Source organism: Paralichthys olivaceus, chromosome 23 (assembly GCF_024713975.1).
Source record: "Paralichthys olivaceus isolate ysfri-2021 chromosome 23, ASM2471397v2, whole genome shotgun sequence".
Lineage (NCBI taxonomy): Eukaryota > Metazoa > Chordata > Actinopteri > Pleuronectiformes > Paralichthyidae > Paralichthys > Paralichthys olivaceus.
Genome location: NC_091115.1, coordinates 13,622,717 through 13,643,451, shown reverse-complemented (window position 1 = coordinate 13,643,451; position 20,735 = coordinate 13,622,717). Strand labels below are relative to the sequence as shown.

General features: G+C 41.1%; 1 protein-coding gene across 9 annotated transcripts; it reads left to right on the top strand.

Moving 5' to 3' along the window:
- Positions 1–19,450, top strand: LOC109637447 (basic helix-loop-helix ARNT-like protein 2). 9 transcript variants are annotated; one of them, XM_020099799.2, is made up of 17 exons: positions 1–241; positions 5,878–5,977; positions 6,125–6,172; positions 6,257–6,298; positions 7,040–7,197; positions 7,289–7,371; positions 7,459–7,551; positions 8,398–8,515; positions 8,611–8,760; positions 10,444–10,678; positions 11,146–11,252; positions 11,469–11,619; positions 12,260–12,312; positions 12,408–12,519; positions 13,199–13,289; positions 13,835–13,931; positions 15,652–19,450. In XM_020099799.2, the coding sequence occupies exons 1-17, from the start codon at positions 55–57 to the stop codon at positions 15,810–15,812; spliced, it is 1,986 nt and encodes a 661-aa protein (XP_019955358.2). In that variant the 5' UTR covers positions 1–54; the 3' UTR covers positions 15,813–19,450. The 9 variants fall into 9 exon arrangements, with proteins under 9 accessions (XP_019955358.2, XP_019955361.2, XP_019955364.2 ...); XM_020099802.2 differs by having other exon boundaries at positions 3–241; positions 6,134–6,172; positions 15,655–19,450; XM_020099798.2 differs by having other exon boundaries at positions 4–241; positions 12,257–12,312; positions 15,655–19,450.
- The last annotated feature ends 1,285 nt before the right edge of the window (positions 19,451–20,735 follow it).

The following is a 20,735-nucleotide window of genomic DNA, read 5'->3' as shown; positions in this document are numbered from 1 at the left end:
TGTTGAAACACGCACGGGAGGAGGAGAGTGACGAGGAAAAAAAAAAAAAAAAAAATGAAGTCAATTATACAACACACCGGCGGCTTCTCCCTCCGCCTCTCCCTCCTCTTCCCCATCCCCACTACTACAGCTGGTGGCTCCACATGCGCCGCGGCGCTCCGTAGCCTGCAGCGGGCACACCGGCTCCAGTCCGTCGGCATGTCGGCCGGTGACTCCGAGGGGACGGCGGACAGGCCAGAAGGTAGGAAGACAACCACAACAACTGAGCACCATGTCTGTCTGTCTGTCTGTCTCCAATGTTTATCCCCGCTGCTTCCATCTAAATCACGCGTCGTTACTTGGCTGCGAGAGCGAAGCAGAGGAGACGCTGCTGGAGAGAAAGTAGTTCTGAAGTTATTCAGCCTCTTCACACGCGCACGGAGGTCAGACTTTTAACGCACGTGTTACAGAGAAATGCGCTTTATTGCGTTTTGTTGTTGTTGTGGTTGATTTAACTTTGTTTAATGGTGGTGACATCACTGTCGGCTGCTCCCGTGACGCCGCCGCCTCGTCGGCAGCAGCAGCGCGGGGGCAGCGATGGTTAGCATCCCGGCTAATGTAGCGCACCTGTCCGGTGACCCGCCGTCACTACGGACACACCGACTGGCAGCCGGTGAACGTCCCGGTGTCCATTCATCTTTCTGTGTTACGTGCTCGTCTCCGGCGGGACGTGCGCGGAGGGGGCAGCTCCGCTCCGTGTCGGTGCAGCGGGAGGAAGGAGGAGGGAGGGGGTGGGGGGGTGCAAGTGACTGTAGCCATGACAACAACTCTTTTTTCCCTTAATATTTTTATCAACCATTAAATTTCATTCGCTTCTTTCTGAGGGAAGCTTTGTGTGGGCATCCTTCACCGCACTGCCCTCTGGGAGCTGTAGTTTCGTCCCGTTCAAAACTAGGTCAGTAGAACAGTAGAGCAGCGCTGCCTTCACCGAGCAGCAGGGGGCGCTGGTCCACCCAGAAGCTCTGCAAGTACACAAGCCACATTAGCTTCACACTTAAAACTATAATAAATAGAGATTTGGATTAAAAACAGCAGAGTGTTGCCAGTGTAATAGACTGCTATCGTTTTGTATTCAAAGATCCTATTCCACCATTGTAATTAAATCAAATTGCACTTGTTTATATTATATTTTTATTTATATCACCCATACTTAGCTTCTCTTCACTGGCTCCCAGCAACTTTTACAATTTATTGTACGTTTTTACGGCTGAGTTTTAAAACCCATTCTGGACTGAAGTACATTACATATCTTTTGACGCCATATGTACTAATCTTAACCTGATCTTAACCTGAGGTCGTCAGTGGAGGCCCTGCTCTCCATTCCACGGTCCTGCCTGAGCTCCAGGACTGATTGTCTCAGTCCGGCAAACCCCTTATCCTCTTATAAATTCCCCTTAAGACTTTCTCCTAGTTTTGATCCATCCATGGATGAATATATCTATAGATTCTACAATGTTTTTTCTTGTTTTTAAGCTTTTCTCATCATCATTGTATTTGTGCTCTTATCTTTTGTGATTCTCAAATCGTTTTAAGTTCTTTCCTGTTGAAGGACCCGAAAACACCTGATGACCTCAGGAACATCTCTGAGGATGTGTCCCAGCGCATCCTAGCATGTATCTTTGAATCTGTTGTCATATATTTTAAACTGTTCCCCATAGTTTGCCTTAAATTTCTTCCTTTTTTTCCTGTAAAGCGCCTTGTAACTGTATTTTGAAAGATGCTATATAAATAAAGTGATTATTACACTTAGAAGTCAAGTCAGTGAATAATAGAATAGAACAAGGATGTAGCGATACACAATAAATACAAGCAATAAAACACACTGATAAACTGGCAACGGTAAGAAAATATTTTTTCTTCCTAAGCCTTTAATAGAAATTGTAAAAGCTGCTAATCAGTAGGAAGCCATGACTTTAAAAGCATGGCCACCTTGTTAATCAGGTGCCTCCTGGTCAGAGGACAAGGTAACCTGCTTCGGCAGGAAGTTACAAATCAATATGAGGGGTAATAATGTTGTGAATTAAAATAATACTTAACTTCTTGCTACCCACGTTGGACTTTATGTGAATTTAAAATAGATATTACTGGCTAATATATCCCCCTGATAGTCTATTAAAACATAACCTACTATCAAGTGCATGGGACTCTATAAAGTCATTATTAAACATTACACATACAGGAAACACCTACAACAGCTTATGTTGACATTTTTACTGCCAGATTTATTTAGGTTCAGGGAAGATTTGAAGACGCTTAAGTCCCTGACTGAAATCTTAAACACACGGTGCCCACATTTCATTAGTAACAGGATAGATGCATCATGGTTAATATTAAGTGTAAAATAATTTGTCTGGAGACTTGGAGCCAGAGACAACAGCAGATGCTTTATGTCTTCCCTGGTGGTTCTCGCTCTGAGCTGCACCACAGCCTCGCTCAGCTCTTCACCAAGTGGGACGCTGCTCAGTCAGACCGAGATCAGGTGACTGACTCGGCGGGTCAGTCAGCTCTGTGGTTGCTGTGGTCGTGTGTGTCTGTGATGCAGGAGAACACGAGGCTCCTGTAACCTCTGCGTTCATGCCGTTTTCTCCATCAGCAGTGAGATCATCAATAAATGCAAGTGCTCCACTTTCATTGGCAGCCAACCAAAACAGAACCACAGCCATGTTTGATGGATGATCGGTTCCCTATTTTTCTCCCCAATCCCCTCTTTTCACTGTCAGCTGTGATCCAGTTCTCCACCAGTTCATTCGTGTTCATGAAGCACAACATATTTCAGAAGTAACATTTTATGTGTATAGTTTGTAGAGCTACAATTTATGTGCGTATACATACTATCAAAGGTTTTCATTAATTCAGTATTTACATTGGATTCATTTTATAGCCAAGGTAAAGGTTTTAGTTTAAAATGACCAAAACTTAGAATTCTAAATATATAAAACACTACTGAAAATCATTCCGTGTGTGTCACAACTTGGCTCTGTGTTAGGGGAGTGAAACTAGTTTTAGCATGTTTTGTTTAACAGAACCGTGAAACAGCAACAACAGGTTGTATCAAAATCTGGTGAGGAATGGTCGGAAAAAAACCTTTGTTTTGTTATTTGTGGCCCAGTTTATTGGATAATTATTGGACTTCTGTTTTGTTATGGGAGAAGCTTTCGGCTTATTTCTGATTTGTATTAAATTAGGCGATTGCAATGTGATTACTGGTGTATTTTTCTGTTGCGTCTGTATTCTATGGTTGGGTGATGTGGCCATAAATGTTATCAAGATAAAAATGTTCATATCAGTAGACATTTGTTTGTCTTAAATATTTTAAGTTGAATGACTGACTTTTGCTCCTGAGTGAAGACAAGTACTTGATAAACAGCAAAACATTTTACAAATCGGAGGTAGATTAATGATGTGTTATACCTGCTCACTGTGTTTCTATAAAGCATATGCAACATGTCAATATATATTGAACCTTTGCTGTATTGCTGTTTTTCACCCAGCCCTACTGTATTCAGAACCAGGCCACAGTTATACATCATACTCTATTTGCGTCACTAAATACCTTGAAATATTGAAATTGGATTCATTATACATTCATTAAAAAAAGGAATGTCCATAAAGGAGTGCATGTAGGTCATATCATGCATAGTTTCTGTCTGTCAGTAATGTTGCATGACATGTGCTGCCCCTGCAGCTTTGGCCTCTTGTCAACACTCGCGTGACTCATGTATCTGACCGTCCATACGTGCTCTGCACAGAGCTGACATCACTGTGGCCTCCCAGACGGCACGTTTCAGCCGCCCAGCTGGCACAGGGATCCTGTGAAAATAAACTGACTAGGAAACAGTGTGACGTTAGAGGTGGTGTGCAGTGCAGAGCTTGTGGTGAGTGGAATGGGGGGCTGGCATGAAGCGCTCACTCCCACATTCCAGTTTTGCGTCAGTGATGACCCACTAAACTCCTCGGGAGGGATTTAAAAAAAAAAAAAAAAAAAAAAGGATTTCATTATCATTGAAGCCACTACTGGAACTGTAAAATGCTTCACTTTTTCCAAAAGCTTCATGTGAAAACCTAGTTTGTGTTTTGTGCCTGTGAAAAAGGGTCAGACAGGTTTTCCTCACACGTTTACATCTTGGTTTTCTGAAAAATAAAGTGTTATTTATACCAGTAAAGTCTGAGACAATTATCAAAATCAACTGTTAAGCTTTAAAGGTACATTATTTTCTTCAGTGTCCCAGTTAATATGATAAAACTGGCAGATAAAATCGAGTCTTTACCATCTCCTATAGTTCTCTGCTTTCTTGCACTTCTTTTCTTTTTTGTACCTACTTAACTTCTTTTTCTAAATAATTGTGTCTTGTACGCCTGTTTTGGGCTGTGCACATAAGTAAAAATCAATCAAACTCTTTTACTTTTCAAGAAAATAGAATGTGGGTTAGTCATGGTCAACAGTACCACTGAAAAGCTTTTTCCACCTTTATCAACACTTTCTTTCCCCAGATGAAAGTCACTGTACACAGTACGGGAGTCCTAGAGAGAAGTAGGTCATTGTTACAGCATTATATAAACCTTAGGTAAGGTGATAGCCCAAACCCCATTTACTCTCACGTGCCTGTTCAAGTGCCAAACAGCAAGTAAAGCTGGAGGTTTGGCGCCGTTTAATGGCAGACCTGAGAAAGTGCAATGAGAGTTTGACTGCAGGAGCAGACGAGGCCAAGCATTTGAAGTGTGTGTGTGTGTGTGTATCTGTGAGAGTGTGTGGGGAGATGGGAAGGTGCAGGTTTGGCAGGAGACGAAGTAGAAAAACCCTTTAAACAATAGAAATGCATTATATCAATAGTTTTCATCAATCTTATTATTTTATCTAATCTTTCCATAATTCAAATATGTTGGAGAGAGATGAAATGAGAAGAATTCTGGCTCTCCTGCAGTCAGTCTCAAAGTCAGATGAACATTCCTTATTGAAATAATTGCCGCCCTTACATGATGCGTCATCCACGGAAAAAAATGGGCTCTTGACGACTGAAATAATTTTAAATATTGAGGGAATTTGTGAATTTTGGTTTGAAAATCCGAGATTGAAATTTCAGATGAAAAATTGATTGAACTTAATGTCAGACCTCTAAACTAATCTCAAAATTCTGTTTTCCAATTCAATCGTCTCCTCTTATCAAATCAAACCATATAGATCCAAAGATATGCTTTGTTTTCTTTTTCTCGTCACATCGAAAAATGAATGTGGCCTTTATTTTGCTTCCGTATTTTCAGAGTTTTCAAAGACAGTCAATGTCTTTGTGTCGTTTTGACTATTGTTTCTTTTTATTATTGACTTTCTAACACTGACATAGCTGCCATTGGTCACATCCAACTAACTAGATTCAACAAATGACTGAACACTTGATTAGAAATCAGGGTTGAATAGTTTATTTAATTATAGTGACAGAAATAATCTATTTTTGACAAGGTCACAGTTGTGCATACTGTTGTCAATGATCTCCACTGTCCATCACTGCCAGTGGTTGAAGGATGAGAGGTGACATTTGGACGTTGCTTTACTCATTGCCAGCAATTAGCTTAGAATACAGCCCCTTGATGCAACTTATCAAAATAAAACTATATATGTGTTTTTTACTTGGCTGGAGGTGTCAGTGATGAATCTTCTCATCCACTGTTGAATATGTGCTACGAACGCTTCAAACCCTCCAGGCAGTGCAGGGTTAACTCCTCGTGAATTATTAATGGAGCATCTGACACTCTAGCAGATCTCAAGGTTGCTGTATTTATTTTCCCCGTGTCTCACGTCACTGTGTTGGTTGTTTTTTTTTCATGTATCCGATCCTGCTGCAGAGGATGAAGGGCCGAAGCAAGTGGGCCCGTCGCTGCCAGCTGTCGAGCTGCCAAGGAAACGAAAGGGAGATGTGGAGGAGAGGTCAGACGCCCATGTACAGTAAGAGGAGTGCTACGTTGTTTCATCGTAAATTAGAATCAGTGTCATTTTACTTTGTTTCCTCGGGCAAATACACCTGGATTACCATACAATCTTCTCATTTTACAATAAGAGACTTACATGTACGCACATACACGTGTGCATCTGATCCTACAGGCAAAGCCTTGACTTCCAAATGGAGGATGACCTCAGCAGGTACACTTCCTTCTTGTCTTCACTCACACACACTGTGTTATTAGAGAATGGCAAATCAGATTTTTTAAATCTCTTTGTCTTTAGATCTGAAGGAGAGGATCAGCAAGTCAAACTTAAATGCTTCAGGTGATTCTACTGCATTCTTTATATTCTATATTTCAATGCTAAAAACATAGAATGTTCCGATTGGTCTAGTGCAGTGTCTGTTCTAAAGCCGCCTGTGAGCTTAGTCTGTGTCAAAGCTCTGGAGCTACAAATTATTCCTCGTCATTAGTGAGTCCTCCTCAGACAGTTCCATAATAAACTGTCACTCTTTGTTGTTTGTGTGCTGGATGTTGTGTGCAGAGCTTTTCATAAACACTCTATAGTGCAGAGTGAGTTCATCCTACGTGGTTTGTCTGCAGTGAAGATTTTATCATGTTTTTACGATACAGAAAAACTGCTAACGAGAAAGACATTCTATGAATGTTGCTGCCATGATGGATATCAGCACCTGTGTTATGTCTCTGTGTCTGTCTGATATGGGGAATCAAAATATCATCTTTTTATCAAAATGATCTGCATGATCGTGATTGACAGATCTCACCTAACTTGGCATTGCACTTTCCATGACAGTTAACAATACACAGTGTCAACAGTTCACGTGATGTGCATTCCAAATACAGACAGACAGACAGACAGACAGACATTTGTGGAATAAGATGTTGGATTTAATGTGTGACGTCAGTCGCTATTTTAAAAACAATAACAGCTTCCACCTTTTTAAATACCTAAATTATTTACCATTATTTGAACTCTTGGTTCTAAATTGTGTATCACAGACCGTCTAATAACTGACCATTTATTCTATTTCCCTATTATCCACAGGGAGCCTCACCGGCAGATCGAGAAGCGGCGAAGGGATAAAATGAACAACCTCATTGACGAGCTGTCAGCCATGATCCCCGCCTGTCAGCCCTTGACCCGAAGACTGGACAAGCTCACTGTGCTGAGGAAGGCCGTCCAACACCTGAAGGCCCTCAAAGGTATCTCTTAACCCGCCTGGCGATTTGAAATGTCATCAACGTCTCTTTCCTGTTCAATCCCAAACCTGCTGTTAACTGATTTATTTTCCAGCTGGGCCGAGCGGCGCCTTCACAGACACCAACCACAAGCCTTCCATCCTTCCTCAAGATGACCTCAGGCACCTTCTGCTCAGCGTAGGTGCTTATGTGTGACCCCAACAAGTCCCGTTTGATATTTACATTCATCTGTCTGTCTTTTAATTGTTTTAATATACCTTCCAGGCTGCAGACGGCTTCCTGTTAGTTGTAAGTTGTGACCGGGCAAAAATCGTCTTCCTCTCCGAGTCCGTCTCCAAGATCCTCAACTTTAGCCGGGTGTGTTACACTGATGCTTCTTTATACATCACACACTCAGATAGATAGATACTTTAAAGCAATAAAGTATAAATAAATAAAGTATGTATGATGGGATGTAAAGGCCATTCATAATTATTATCATACTATTATTCTTCCCCCAAAAATTATTGTCAAATTCCAACTTTATTCTTGTATTTCTTCTCAATCACGACTTCTTCATTGTAATAATAGTAGACAAGAGACAATGGTAGCTTAGTAAAGTAGTTTACTGATTACCGTGGATCCTTTTTGCTCAGCTTTATATTTTTGTCAAGGCCCCACTAGTACTTGTTGATTTATTCGGTTATATACAACTCGGACTCCTCATAAACTGCTGCTGTGGACACAAAACAAACACATGAAACGTTTTATTGAATCTTTGTAGAAGGTCTGATCACACTGAGTGATATTTGTCTGCAGGATCCAGCTTTTACACCAGGTTACAACCTTTAAAGTTGGTTTGCAGTGCCTGGCAGAATAATGACCACACCTGCTCTATATTCTTGACCACATTTTGCAGCATGTTTAGCCTTAACCGCTAAATGACTGATGAGTATACATGCTGCAGCAATTCTTCTGGTTTCATCCATGGTGCTCAGGTGCACATTTACTGTCTGCGGAGCTGATGTGTACAAAGGGAGGTATCTTTATCTTCCAAATTAAATTCAGTGAGAGTGAATATGAGGCTAAGCAAACAGCCCATCACAAAGGAAAATGGTGGCAGTTTAATGCAGAATCAAAGCAAAACTGCTTGTATGATGTAAATCAAGACAGTTCAAAACATATATGATTGGAAGGTGAATATGTGTGTCGTTGGATTCACAGTTGGAGCTGACTGGGCAGAGCCTGTTCGATTTCATCCACCCCAAAGACATCAACAAGGTGAAGGAACAGCTGTCGTCTTCAGAGCTGCACCCTCGCCAACGCCTCATCGATGCAGCAAGTAAGTCTCTTCCCCATGTCTGTTTAGAGGAGTTCAAGATAACTAATGAGCACTGTGTCCTAACCATAACTGGTGTTGTGTCTGTCTGTGTGCAGCTGGATCTCAGGTGCAGGCCGACAGCCCCGTCAGGGCGTCCAACTTGTCCACTGGGGCTCGGCGAGCCTTCTTCTGTCGCATGAAGCACAGTCGGCTGGCAGGCAACCACGAAGAAAAACGCCCCATGCCCAATTCTTTCAAAAAGAAAGGTGGGCTCAGAGAACCACTCAAAGCCTGTTTATACTACAAGTCACTTTCCCCAATTCACACACACATTCATATGGTGCTTCTATATTCCTAGCTTTTTCACATTCATCATGTCAGGGGGAATTTGGAATTCTGTATCTTGCCCTACTTGTAGACTGAAGGGGCCGGGGGTCGAACTTATTTAAAAATACTCTTACGGAGCCACTCACTTATAAAATAAACCTCTGTTCTAGATAAACATGCGCAGACAGAGACACAACTTCAACTCCTCTTCTTCACACGAACCAGTCACACTGATCGGGCTCTACTGCTCTTTGCTGTTTCATGATTCCCAGTTTATTCCATGTGAGAGTCCAGATGGATGGGATGTGCTACACAACAAGAGCCAGAAATCTGCTGTTTTAAATCATTGTGTTTGCATTAATCCAGACTTGAGGTGATTAAGCACAGAGTTTCTGAGTTTCTGTGAGTGGAGCCTTCTCATCTATCGTGACTCTCAGAGTTCAAGGTAACTTGATTGTTCTTCAGTTCAATCAGAAAACCTCCCACCTGACATTTCCAGAAATGAACACTTTGACCCACTAAGATGAGGAGAAGGAGGATCGAGGATATGTGTTCAAAGATTGATGAGATATTTAAACATGTTTTAGTACAATGAGGTCACTGTTCAGGCAGGGTGTGCAAAGCAAACAAATATAGTGGAAGATTTGTGCCCTGCCTGGATTGCCCAAGAGGGAATAAAGAAATGACTTGATAAGGATCTGGTGGAGAAGAGGGCGAGGGCGTGGATGGGTTGCGACTGCCTCGTCCCCTCTCGCCAACTTGTTTGCTTGGGTTGAATTTAAGTAGGTGAGCCTAACCTATATTCCCATGACCTCAGTTTCAATAGAATGAATGACGAAAAGCTACTGTCATATCTCTGCAGCTGCTTATTATTACAGTATTAACCAGCGTAACTACTGATATTTGTTTCCCCCACCCATGTCTCACACTTCACAGGCAGAATTTTCACATCTTAATCCCACATAAATAAACTATCACATTGGTAGTTAGTTAAATGTTGTCTCTTAACTTTTCTCAATGTGGGTCAGTTATGAAAGAATTCAGGGTTCGAGCAAGACCGTTTTTTTTCATCCGCCAAAGAGATGTCACAATTTAAAACATGGACAGGAAGTAGGTCAGTGTTGCAGCATTGTATAATCACAAAGTACCAAGATGGTACAAACCCCACTTACTGTAAACCAAACTGTGGCGCCTGCAGAAACAAGAGGTGTGGGACCACTCAGTGGCAAACCTCAGCAACTGCACACACTTTTGATTTCCACAGTGCTCCTGATAGAGCCACTGAAAGCGCCAACAAATCCGAGGTTTTGAGAATTCAGTCGTAATATCATTAGAAAAAAAAGTCCTAATAAAGGTTTCTCAAGAAACAATCAGACTGATAATCAAGATTTTGGATCCAGAACGAATGGAACTCGTAATATTATGACTTTTCTCTCATTAAATAGTCTTTATTATAATTTTATCACAACCTTTTTCTAATATGGCCCTAGTACTGGTATCCTGATATAATTACTCAACTATATGAGAATCATTTGATTATTAATGAATAGAAACAGTTGAAAATCCAAGATCCTGTGTGTGAGCAGGGATGTGTGACTTGTTTTTTTTTTCTCCAATGACAGACTCTTACAGGTACTGTACCCTCCACTGCACTGGATACATGCGGAGTTGGCCGAGCAGCCAGATGGGCTTGGAGGGAGAGGCCGAGAAAGAAACCTCATGTCTGACCTGTCTGGTGATGGTGTGTCGCCTCCACCCCCACGTGTCCCACCACCAACCCAAAGACATCACCATCAAGTCCACCGAGTTTGTCACCCGCTGTGCGCTCGACGGCAAGTTCACTTTTGTAGACCAACAGTGAGTTACCCCACTTCTAACTACCCGCATCTGCACCATCTATCTCTCTGTCGTGAGGCATGGATTTGCTTTAAGTGCACGGCTCCGCTAAGAAAGGAACGGCCGGGGGGTGCGTTGAGACGAGGAGGCCTCTGGGCGTAGAGCGTGAGGTGTTTTTTTTGGGCAGTGGAGATAATCCTTTCTGTCTTTGCCGTTGTTTCTTAGAAGGAGATGTGCATCTTGATGGCATCACATGAAAATCTCTTCTCATTTTTGGGAAGTAATTTCACTCCATAAGTATCATTTGATCAAATATCCCATTACGTGTGACTGAAGAAGTGTTTAACATGTGGAGAGGCTCATTTGTACAGTATCCGCTTTTTTTCCATTCCATTGTCACTTGTTTTTTGAGCAGCACAAACCTGAAAGACAGTGAGAGAGACCGAGAGGGCAAATGTATTTAAACTTCTCATCCTCTCTTCTCGCAGAGCCACGACTGTCATAGGTTATCTGCCGCAGGAAGTTCTCGGCACGTCGTGTTACGAGTACTTCCACCAGGACGACCTGCAGCACCTCGCAGAGACACACAGGCAAGGTGAAGGAGCAAAGACAGCATGGCTTACAGATCTTATCCCATATCAGATTCAACCATAGACTGTATATAAACACAAGATGTTTATGATGATTGACAATGCAGCACACAAATTCTTTTTCGACAGAATGTGACCTTTTCTCTAATTAACAGCATCAACAATGTTTTGTTATCTCTCTCTGTGCCTTGTGATAACACCCGTGTCCGATCTCTTGGCAGTTCTTCGAAGCAAAGAGAAGATTGAGACGCAGCGCTACAAGTTCAAAACAAAACATGGCTCCTATGTCTCGCTTCAGAGTCAGTGGTTTAGTTTCACAAATCCATGGACCAAAGAAGTTGAGTTTATCGTGTCTTCAAACAGGGTCATCTCGTAAGTATTGCGTCCTTCTTGTGTCACAACAACACATCAGAAACAGGATCATTAGAGAGCGAAATGGTGACCGTCCACATTTAGTACGGTTCTGGTTCAGGAAGTACATTTCCCAATCATTTTCTCAAGTCAATTTTTTAGAAAATTATGAATCTCTGAATTGTGACCATTAAACATTTGGAAAAAAAAAATATTGGAAAATGGAATTAAAGGCAAAGGTTCAAGACTGTGTACATAAATATTTTAAGAGTGAAGAAACTAAACCCATAAAGCATTGTGAATTATCCCTTTCCAGTGTCTTCCAGCGCTTCTTCTTGAATTTGATGTTGATCTAGCTCGTTTCACAGTCAAATAGCTTGTGGTGAGTCTACCCTGGATGCTTACAATATTATGGCTGAAAATCAAAATCTCTATTCAGAAAAGTAAATGGGATTTTAACGTTTGGAACCAAGCTGTTGAGCTCCATTGGAAAAAGGGGATGCCTCATGCTCATACTCATATTTTACAACTTTAATAACTCTGATATTATCGACTTAACACTGTAAAAAACGTTTTAATGGTGACCTCATCAGCTTCATATTACCATACATTACAGTATGTTCATGCATTAAGTAGCGTGTGTACTCCTTTTTACCAGCAGGGGGCCTGGTCACACAAAAGATGAGGAGGCCGGAGTCTCAAAAGCACTTCAAGGTAAAAAACAAATAGATAGTTTATTCGTACAGGTGTTTAACTCAGTTTTTTTTACATCATACAAACATTGATTCTATTTTCTCCTTTTCCCACAGAAGACACAAAACAAATACCCATAATTCCCGGCCTTTCTAGTGGTTTGGGTACAATGATCTACGCAGGAAGTATAGGGACCCAAATCGCAAATGAGCTCATCGACTCCTACAGGTGCATTGAGAGTATATATTTGTGATGTTTTTTTGTTTCCCTTATACTAATATTTCAACATTAACAATGATAATGTCAGCATCTCAATTTAAAGTTGGACTTTTGAAAAACCCTACATGAATATTAGATTATTTTAGTTTTTGGTATTGTGACTCCACAAGTTTGTGCAAAACCTTGTCAGCTTCGTTCTTGCTAAGCTTTGAGTTGTGTTGGGCTGATTGTCCTGCTGCTGCACAATGAATCCTCCCTCACAAAGATGCAAACCAGCAAGGACAGGAGAAGTAGGTGTGCTGAGAGGGCTGCAGCACCTCCTACTGGCAAGTTTCTGTAACTTCAAGGCTAAAAAAGTTCCCAAAACAAATCAATAAAAATAGCTTTAATTTTCTGGAGGAACGTTTGACACTTGTATTTATTTATTTTATTTACATGCAGTGTCAAAAGTCTAATAATTGACAGGTTGATTTTAGAAGCAATTATTTAGAGCTATTAGTAAAATAATTAATTGGTTGTGAGTGACAACGAAAGGAAGTTGTGTACCAACGTTCTTCGCTGCCTGTTTGTCGATTCTCAAACTTCGATAATTTCCAGGTTGAAGTGAAAATATGAGAGATTTTCAATGTGATTTCAGATGTTAGGACCTGCTGTTGACTATTGTATTTGCTGCTGTATTCTTGAGCAGGATGAACTCCTCTCCATCAAGCGGAGCTTCCAGTCCCTTTGGCCCGGCCCAGGAGAAAGGTCCACTGGTTTCCCCTCAAACCAGCAGGAGTGTGAGTGACTGAAATATCTCTACATCTGATTGGAGGAGAATGACACACTTTTGGTTGCTATTGTTGATCTTTTTCTCAATGTGTATAAAGTACTTTAGCTCAGATATTTATGCTGTACCTTAGTTTTTTGAGAAAGTAAACTTTGGCCTCAGTACTCCTTAGACGCGTGTTTTGCACTTTTCTTGCTTGAATTATTTTGCCGTCAGTTTTAGTGCAATCAAATACATGGCTAGCAACTTGATACATCCCATGATATTCAGGTAGAGTGTTTATTCAGAAGTATACTGAATACTTATTGTTTCAAATAAAATATACATTAATCCTGAATAAAATGAAGGATTAAATGATTCCATTGTTTCAAATAAGTTCAAGTTTATATCTGATCTTTACTTCCAGTCTGTGTTCTGTAAACCTGACAGTTGAAGATTGGGCAAGAAATGAAGTCAGGGTCAACTTCTTGTAAAACCTGTAATCTTGGGTTTGAATACACACTTCAGAGAAATGTGAAACATTGGGTTCTGTTAAACATGTTTTTGTTTTTCCAGGCGTCCAGCAGAGAGGACACAGCAGGCAGTTCGTCACAGTCTCAGTCTGACTCGAGGACGGCAGAGGGCATGAGCAGTGCAACGTCTGAGAGCACAGGTACCGTCCACAAGTTAATTAATAATCAAGTTTGATTTACTCCTCTTCAAATAATAAGAAGAAATGAGATGTGAGCACAAAATCAGGCCAAAGGCTTCAAAAGGCCTGACCTCAGAAGTCAAGCTCTCTTTATATTGTTGACCATTGATTTCACAACTGCAGGCTTTTCCTGTTAACATGTGTACAGATGCAGTTTGGTTAGACATGATGTAAATAACACTAATCATTCCTAGTTTATACAAAGCACATTCATTGATTGTTATGTGATATATTAAAGTACTTGTATGAATTTTTCTAAACACCACAGTAAGCCATATACAGTATCTAAAGCTGACCATGTGTGTCTTTACTCTACACACTTTTATACTGACGTAGCTTGCTGGAGCAGCTAGCACTGATCTCAGTGATAGAAACACTTAATGATTAAGACTTTCTGAGACTTCACTTTTGTTTGAGAGACAGAAAATATTTACAGATAGTCCAGGTCTTAATGTCTGTACGGGAAGCTTGAAGTTGAGCGAACTGATTGGTTTCATCTGGCTTCATTGATAACCGGCTTAGATCCTTTTAATGCCAATTAAATGTTCCAGTCTGTGTAATAGGATGTGATGGTCAGAGGTGTCAAATGCAGCACTAAGATCTAATGAGACGAGTTCTCTGTCCGATGCACTTACAAGGTCATGTGTAACCTTAAGCACTGTTGTCTACGTCCTGAATGAAGCTCCTCAAATAAACTGTTGTTGTGTAGTAAGTCATAAAACTGCTTGGCGACTGCTGTCACAAGGATTTTAAAAAGAGACGGATGGTTAGCGACAGGTCTGTGAGTGGCTAAATCAACTTGATCAAGAGTCTGCTTTTTTAAGAAGCGGTTTACTTATATCATTATATCAAGTAAAGAAGTGTTAATTAAGGGTAAAATGTCCTTTAGCAGCCTAACTGAGGTGAAACCTGCCTTTCATCTGATAAGACACATTGAAATCAAGCAGTATGGCGCAACGTGGGGCGCAGATAGCACGTCATCTGAAAGCACACGAGGAAGTGAATGTTTAAAGGCAACAACAGTCAGTTTCTCTATTTTTTAAATCTGTTTATGGTTTTGCACGATGTATTTCAATGGAACTCAGAAACACAAAGTCCATTTTTCTTCAGGTCGCCTCTGCCCACTAAATTACAGCTGTTATCTCATTGGTTGCACTTCAGTAGCCACCATGAACAAGATGAAATAATTAGAACTTGGAGCTCAGCGCTCGGTGGCAATTTTAAGGGGCTTCGCTTCTCCAGGGGAAAGTGTTCACACTGGTTTGGCACCGCCACTCTGATCATGTGTTGGTGTCTTTAGAGAATCAGACTTTACTGCTGTTTAAGATAAATATGTGACATTTGAGTGCAGGAAGTGTTGAATTATCTCTAACGTGAATACATGGATCAGTGGAGCTTTGACTCTGACTTTCTCCTCTGATTGGCTGTTTTCTGAGTGACGCACAGCCAGGCCAACCACATGTCAAGGACTGAGGCCTTTGTACTGTAGTTTGGTCAAACTTAAATGCTAATGGTGTTTCCTAGTCAGCCCTGCCTGGAGCTGAGGAGACAGTGTTGTCACCTCTCTTATCTCTAAATGCGACACACATCTTGTCTGGGGACACAAGGTCCCCTGACCGGTGATTTTCAACAGTATCTGTTTCTAAAGGAGGATTTCTGCTTGTTCTTGTTTTCTCTCAAGCAGGTGAACCGTCCCAGCTAGACTTGGACAACATGGTGGTGCCAGGCCTGAGCAGCTTTAGCAACGATGAGGCAGCCATGGCGGTCATCCTGAGCCTGCTGGAGACGGATGTAAACATGGGTCAGTCGGGTCAATTTGAGGACTTACACTGGCCTTTTTAGCGGGCACGCTGACTGTCCGCCCCTCGACGTGCTCTTGTGCCGTTTTCTTGCCGTTTGCCAAGAACGTGGGCGATCAGTCGTTACATTTTGTGACCGACTGATCTGAAGTCGCACAACTGAACCCACTGGTGTCAAGAGATATGCTGGCTGCAGACACAAGATGGGAAACTCAACCATAGAGGACATGTGACTTCAGTGTGGATGATGCTAGAGCATAAAGATTATTTGGCGAGGCATTTTGTTTCAGATGATTCTATTCTTCAAAACAACTTGCTTGAATAAATCCTCAGCTGAATAAATGTTGAGATCACAAAACTGAGTAAACTTCCACTTCAAGTCAACAACTGCAAATTTGTAATATAAATTGTCTTTGCATAGAAGTAAAACTACATTGAAAGCTGTTAAAATAACTTATGAATGTGTCATAGAAACAAATGCATCTGCTGTGAGTGTCACAAGTCCTGCATGGGTTAGGGCCACCATCTTGTGTCAACAGTGCGAACCCCCCCCCCTCCACTAGACTTTTACCAAAAGCTGCAACACGTCGTACTTGAGGAAACCAGATGTCGGGATTGACGTTTCTAGTCAATAGCTTCTGGTAAGACTGTGACTTCTTCAGTGACACTTCAGTATCTTAATGGGGGAATCTCGCTCTCAGCCTTTCCACAGCAGCCTATTCACTCTGCTGCCCCCCCTCCACCCCCTAATGAGTCACCAAGGTCTGGAGGAGAATCCAGCTCCCACCGTACTTAGTGCTGCTAGAAAAACTCTTTGTGGAAAGTTTGTGGGAGCCTTGGTACCCAGCGATGACGCACATGTGGTCTGATTGTTCCATCTCTTTTAAAGATCCCACATTTTAGTGCTGAAAAAAAATCTACCCCTCCTGATTTAAAATTGGGGAGCTACACTTGCACAGAGTGTATCAGGAAATACAAGCCCAGGTAAGTCTCACACTATTGAGTATGCAAAGTTGGAACTGGTCGTTGCAGAACTGTTAAGATCTATTTTAAAATTACTGTTCGCCCAAATGTTTTCACTCATAACTTAAAGGTCCAGTGTGTCAGATTTAGGTGAAAGGGATCTATTGGCAGAAATTTGATATAAAATAATCCTAGTGATGTTTTCACTGTTGTGTTTCATCTGAATTGTATGAATTGTTGTTTTCTTTACCCTAGAATGGGCCCTTTATATCTAAATACTTTATATTTACATGGAGAGGGGTCCTCTCTGTGGAGGCCGCCATGTTTTTTTTACTGTCGCCCAAACTGGACAAACTAAAACTGTTGAGTTTTCATGACAGCTGAAGTTCAGCACAGGTTCTCTTTCATGTTGGGAAGGGGATGGTGAGATGAGGAGTATTCAGCTGCAACATGCAACTTCACCTCTAGATGTCACTAAATTCTACGCACTGAACCTTTAAAGCAGAGCACCAGTAACACACAGTTGGATTTTACCAGCTAGTTACAGCTAAAAGTACTGTGTGCTAAGCAGTCAAGCTGGGAGTCAGAGTCGAGGGTGCTGTGAAAAAGTCTTTTTTATGATATATAAAAAAATGTAAACATTAGAGTTTTTAGTATTAATTTAAAGGTAGGGTTGGTGAGTTGTTTCTGAAACTCTTTGTATTTGATTGGTTGAAATCCTCTTCCCATCCCAATAACTATCAATAGGAAAAGAAGCCAGTGTCCGTGGCCCTTTCTAGGCTGTCTTCACAGGCCAGAGAGACATACACAGCAGAAGCAGAGACGACAGTCAGGCGTCACAGAAAAGTCGGCTTCTATAAGTTGTCAGTCAGCGAAGGTTCATTTGTTTTGGGGTCGTAGTTTTGAGGAGAGGGCCGACTGGAGGGGGTGGGATGTGTTTGTTGCATTTTTTCAAATGTAACCTTCTCTTTCTAACTTTTCCAGGATGACCAACCCTAGCTTTAAGTGACCAACCAAATGTTCAATAGATAGATACAATTTATTTCAGTTTTAGAACATTTTATTCTACGACAGCAAACCTAAACACAAATGTGCTGCGTGTCGAAGCTGCGTAGTATTCAGCTAGGGACACAGATTTCAGGTTTATTCTTCATCAGAAGTCGCACATAAGATTATCTATGTCACGTTCTACCACTGTGCATCAGGTAGGCTACACAGACAATACACCAAATGTCCTAAAAATCAAGTATTATATAAATGCTTCTATGTTACTCTAGAAAATGAAATGAAATGAGTTTTCCTTAATTAAATTATTTTGCCTTGCAGCTGCATCCCTTGCCAGTAGGGGGTGTTGCAGCCCCCTTAGCTCCCTACTCCCCCCCAACCTTGGTCCAAGACCATCAAAACCAGCCAAGGGACCCTGGTTCAGGGAGTCGCTTTAAAATGGGACTATTTCTGTTTTGTATTAGAATAAATACTTGAATATTAACTTGGTTTACAATTTTGGCTCCACGAGGGCCAATCTTTAGCAAAACAAGAAACCTTCCCATTTTTTTAACAGAGGAATGTGAGAAGCTCGGCGAAAGCAATGTCTGACAAAAGTTTAAAATATAAGTATCCACAGAAAAACTAAGTATTGGGGGGGTTCTTTGAAATGGACCATCTCTGTAAAGTTTGTCTGTTTTTAAATATCGAATGTGCACTAAAGGACTGAGCCCTACGATGCCTTTGCTGTGCTCGCATATCACACACTTGCTGTACTCTAGATGGCTCTGTGAAGGACATCTACTGTACCCTGAACTCATGGGAAAATGTAGAGGGTTCACCGTGCATGTGAGAATGTTTTCCAGTGTAAACAATGGACAAGCCAGTATTTTCTAAGACAGCAGTTAGTGTCATATCCTCGCTCCTTTCCCACCCTGTTCCTCTAAAAAGTATTTGCCTTTGACTGCACAGAAAAAAAGCCATTGTATTTATGTTGCTGGGGAGACAGTTATGTTGCTGTGTATCTAGTTTTGAGTATCCCATTGCCACACAAGCTTCTCGTAAAAGAAAAGTCGACCTTGAGGCATCACAATTATTTGAATTCTGGGTGTAATGGGAAATCAGTTCTCACACTAGCAATGCAGCCACAAGGCAGGTTGAGGGTCTGATTGAAGGGTACAGCCTCAGACGTGAATGATTTTGCTGCACAGCTATTTATTTCCTTATGACCCCATTCAAAATCAGTTGGGTAACACTGCCAGTTATCAGGGTCTGACAAGCTGAAGGAAGGGACTTTACCAAAAAGAAGTAATTTATATTTCACCACAACGTGACCCCTGAACTGTTCACTACACTGACATCCACAGTGTAAGAGTATGTGATGGTGGATTTTAAACCTGGTGACTGGCCTTCATATGTAAACTCTGGTTTTATCACTGGTTCCTCTCATCTTGAAAGCATAATGTGATTGTGTTGCCTTGAACACACATGCTGGTTCAGCACGAGGCTAGATTGTGAAAGGACCGCTCTTTGTCTTGAAAAGTAAAACTGTTGGTACCGGACAATATTTGCAGTCGCCACCAGTGCCATTGGAAATGGACACTAAAGCATTTTGAACCTGCCCTGCTAAAAAACAAAATGTCTGATATTTGTATGTGCAAACTGTTGTTGATGTATCTGCTGTAACGAGGAAGGGAGGTTGACGTTTTTGAAAGTAAAACGGTTTTTCATAAATGGTCTGAATTCTGTAATTTTGTTACAGTTGTAACATTTCATTAGATCTTTTATTATTTTTTATTAGAGGCAGGACTCTCGCAGTGCTGGCATTCGCAAACATAATCTGTGACTGATATTATATACTTAAATTATATACTGGTTATGCATCCGTATTGGTGTCACTTGTCACAGAAACGTTATTCATATGCTTATATAACATTAGGCGTCTATACAATCTCATATAACATGAAAGCATCTAAACAAGATCAATAGTAGAACACACAGCCTTTATAAGCCTGATGTCATCTTGCAGGATGACCCACAACGTTGCCTTATGCCCCCTAGATGACAAATTAACTCAAGCTCTATGTTATTTCCAAATTAAAAGAGTGTAGACATGATGTTTGACATGAAGACATTTAACAAAAAAAATGTGGTGCCTCCACTCCCATGTTAGGAAAATAAATATAGATTATGTTATCATACTACCTCTTACAAAGACTAACTTATCGGAAGACTGTGATGATGCAGCAAGGTGTGTGGAAATCTTAAAAGACAAAAAGTTGAGGATTATCCATATTTTTATTTTTATTTTTTAAGACTCATTAACTTCAGCTGCATTTCTAGACAACATCAAATAAGTGGCCCGATGATCGGGCTGCTTTGAGTGTGAACACAGAGTAACAATGAGTTGAAGAATGATCACGATCATGAACGTTAGTCACAAAGTTGTATATGGAGACTGGTGGTGATATCAGAATTCTAATATCAGCACTATGGCTCATTCAATATTGTTAGTAAAATCTGACGATATGCTGATATTATGCAATTTCCGTCTTTAATAAACATGAAGTCATTTCTAGGAATAAATTGGTTAATTCAAATGTACGTTTGTAACTGTAGCTACAAAGGGATAAAACCTTGAAGTTACGTCATCATTTTTACTGATAATGCTGCTGATGTCCGATTTCTAATATTAGCACTATAGCTGTGTCTCACTTCGGGGGCGCATCCTTCAGGGCACCCATTGTCGGCTGCATCCTTCATAGGCAGCATAGACTACATCAGCTGAACAAAAAATCTGGTCTCCTTATTGCATCTCCAGCTTGTCCAGCCCTACCAGCCGTCGCCTAGCAACAGAGCGAAAGACGAAAAAGTTCTTTATCTTTTTTGTTAGCTGTTCGTTTGAGCACTACCATTTAAAAATAAATTATTCTGATGTTCTCGTCTCGCTTGCTGCCGCAGGAGTGCAATGAATCATGGGATATGTTGGGCAGGGAAGGATCCAGCAACGGCGGTGGAA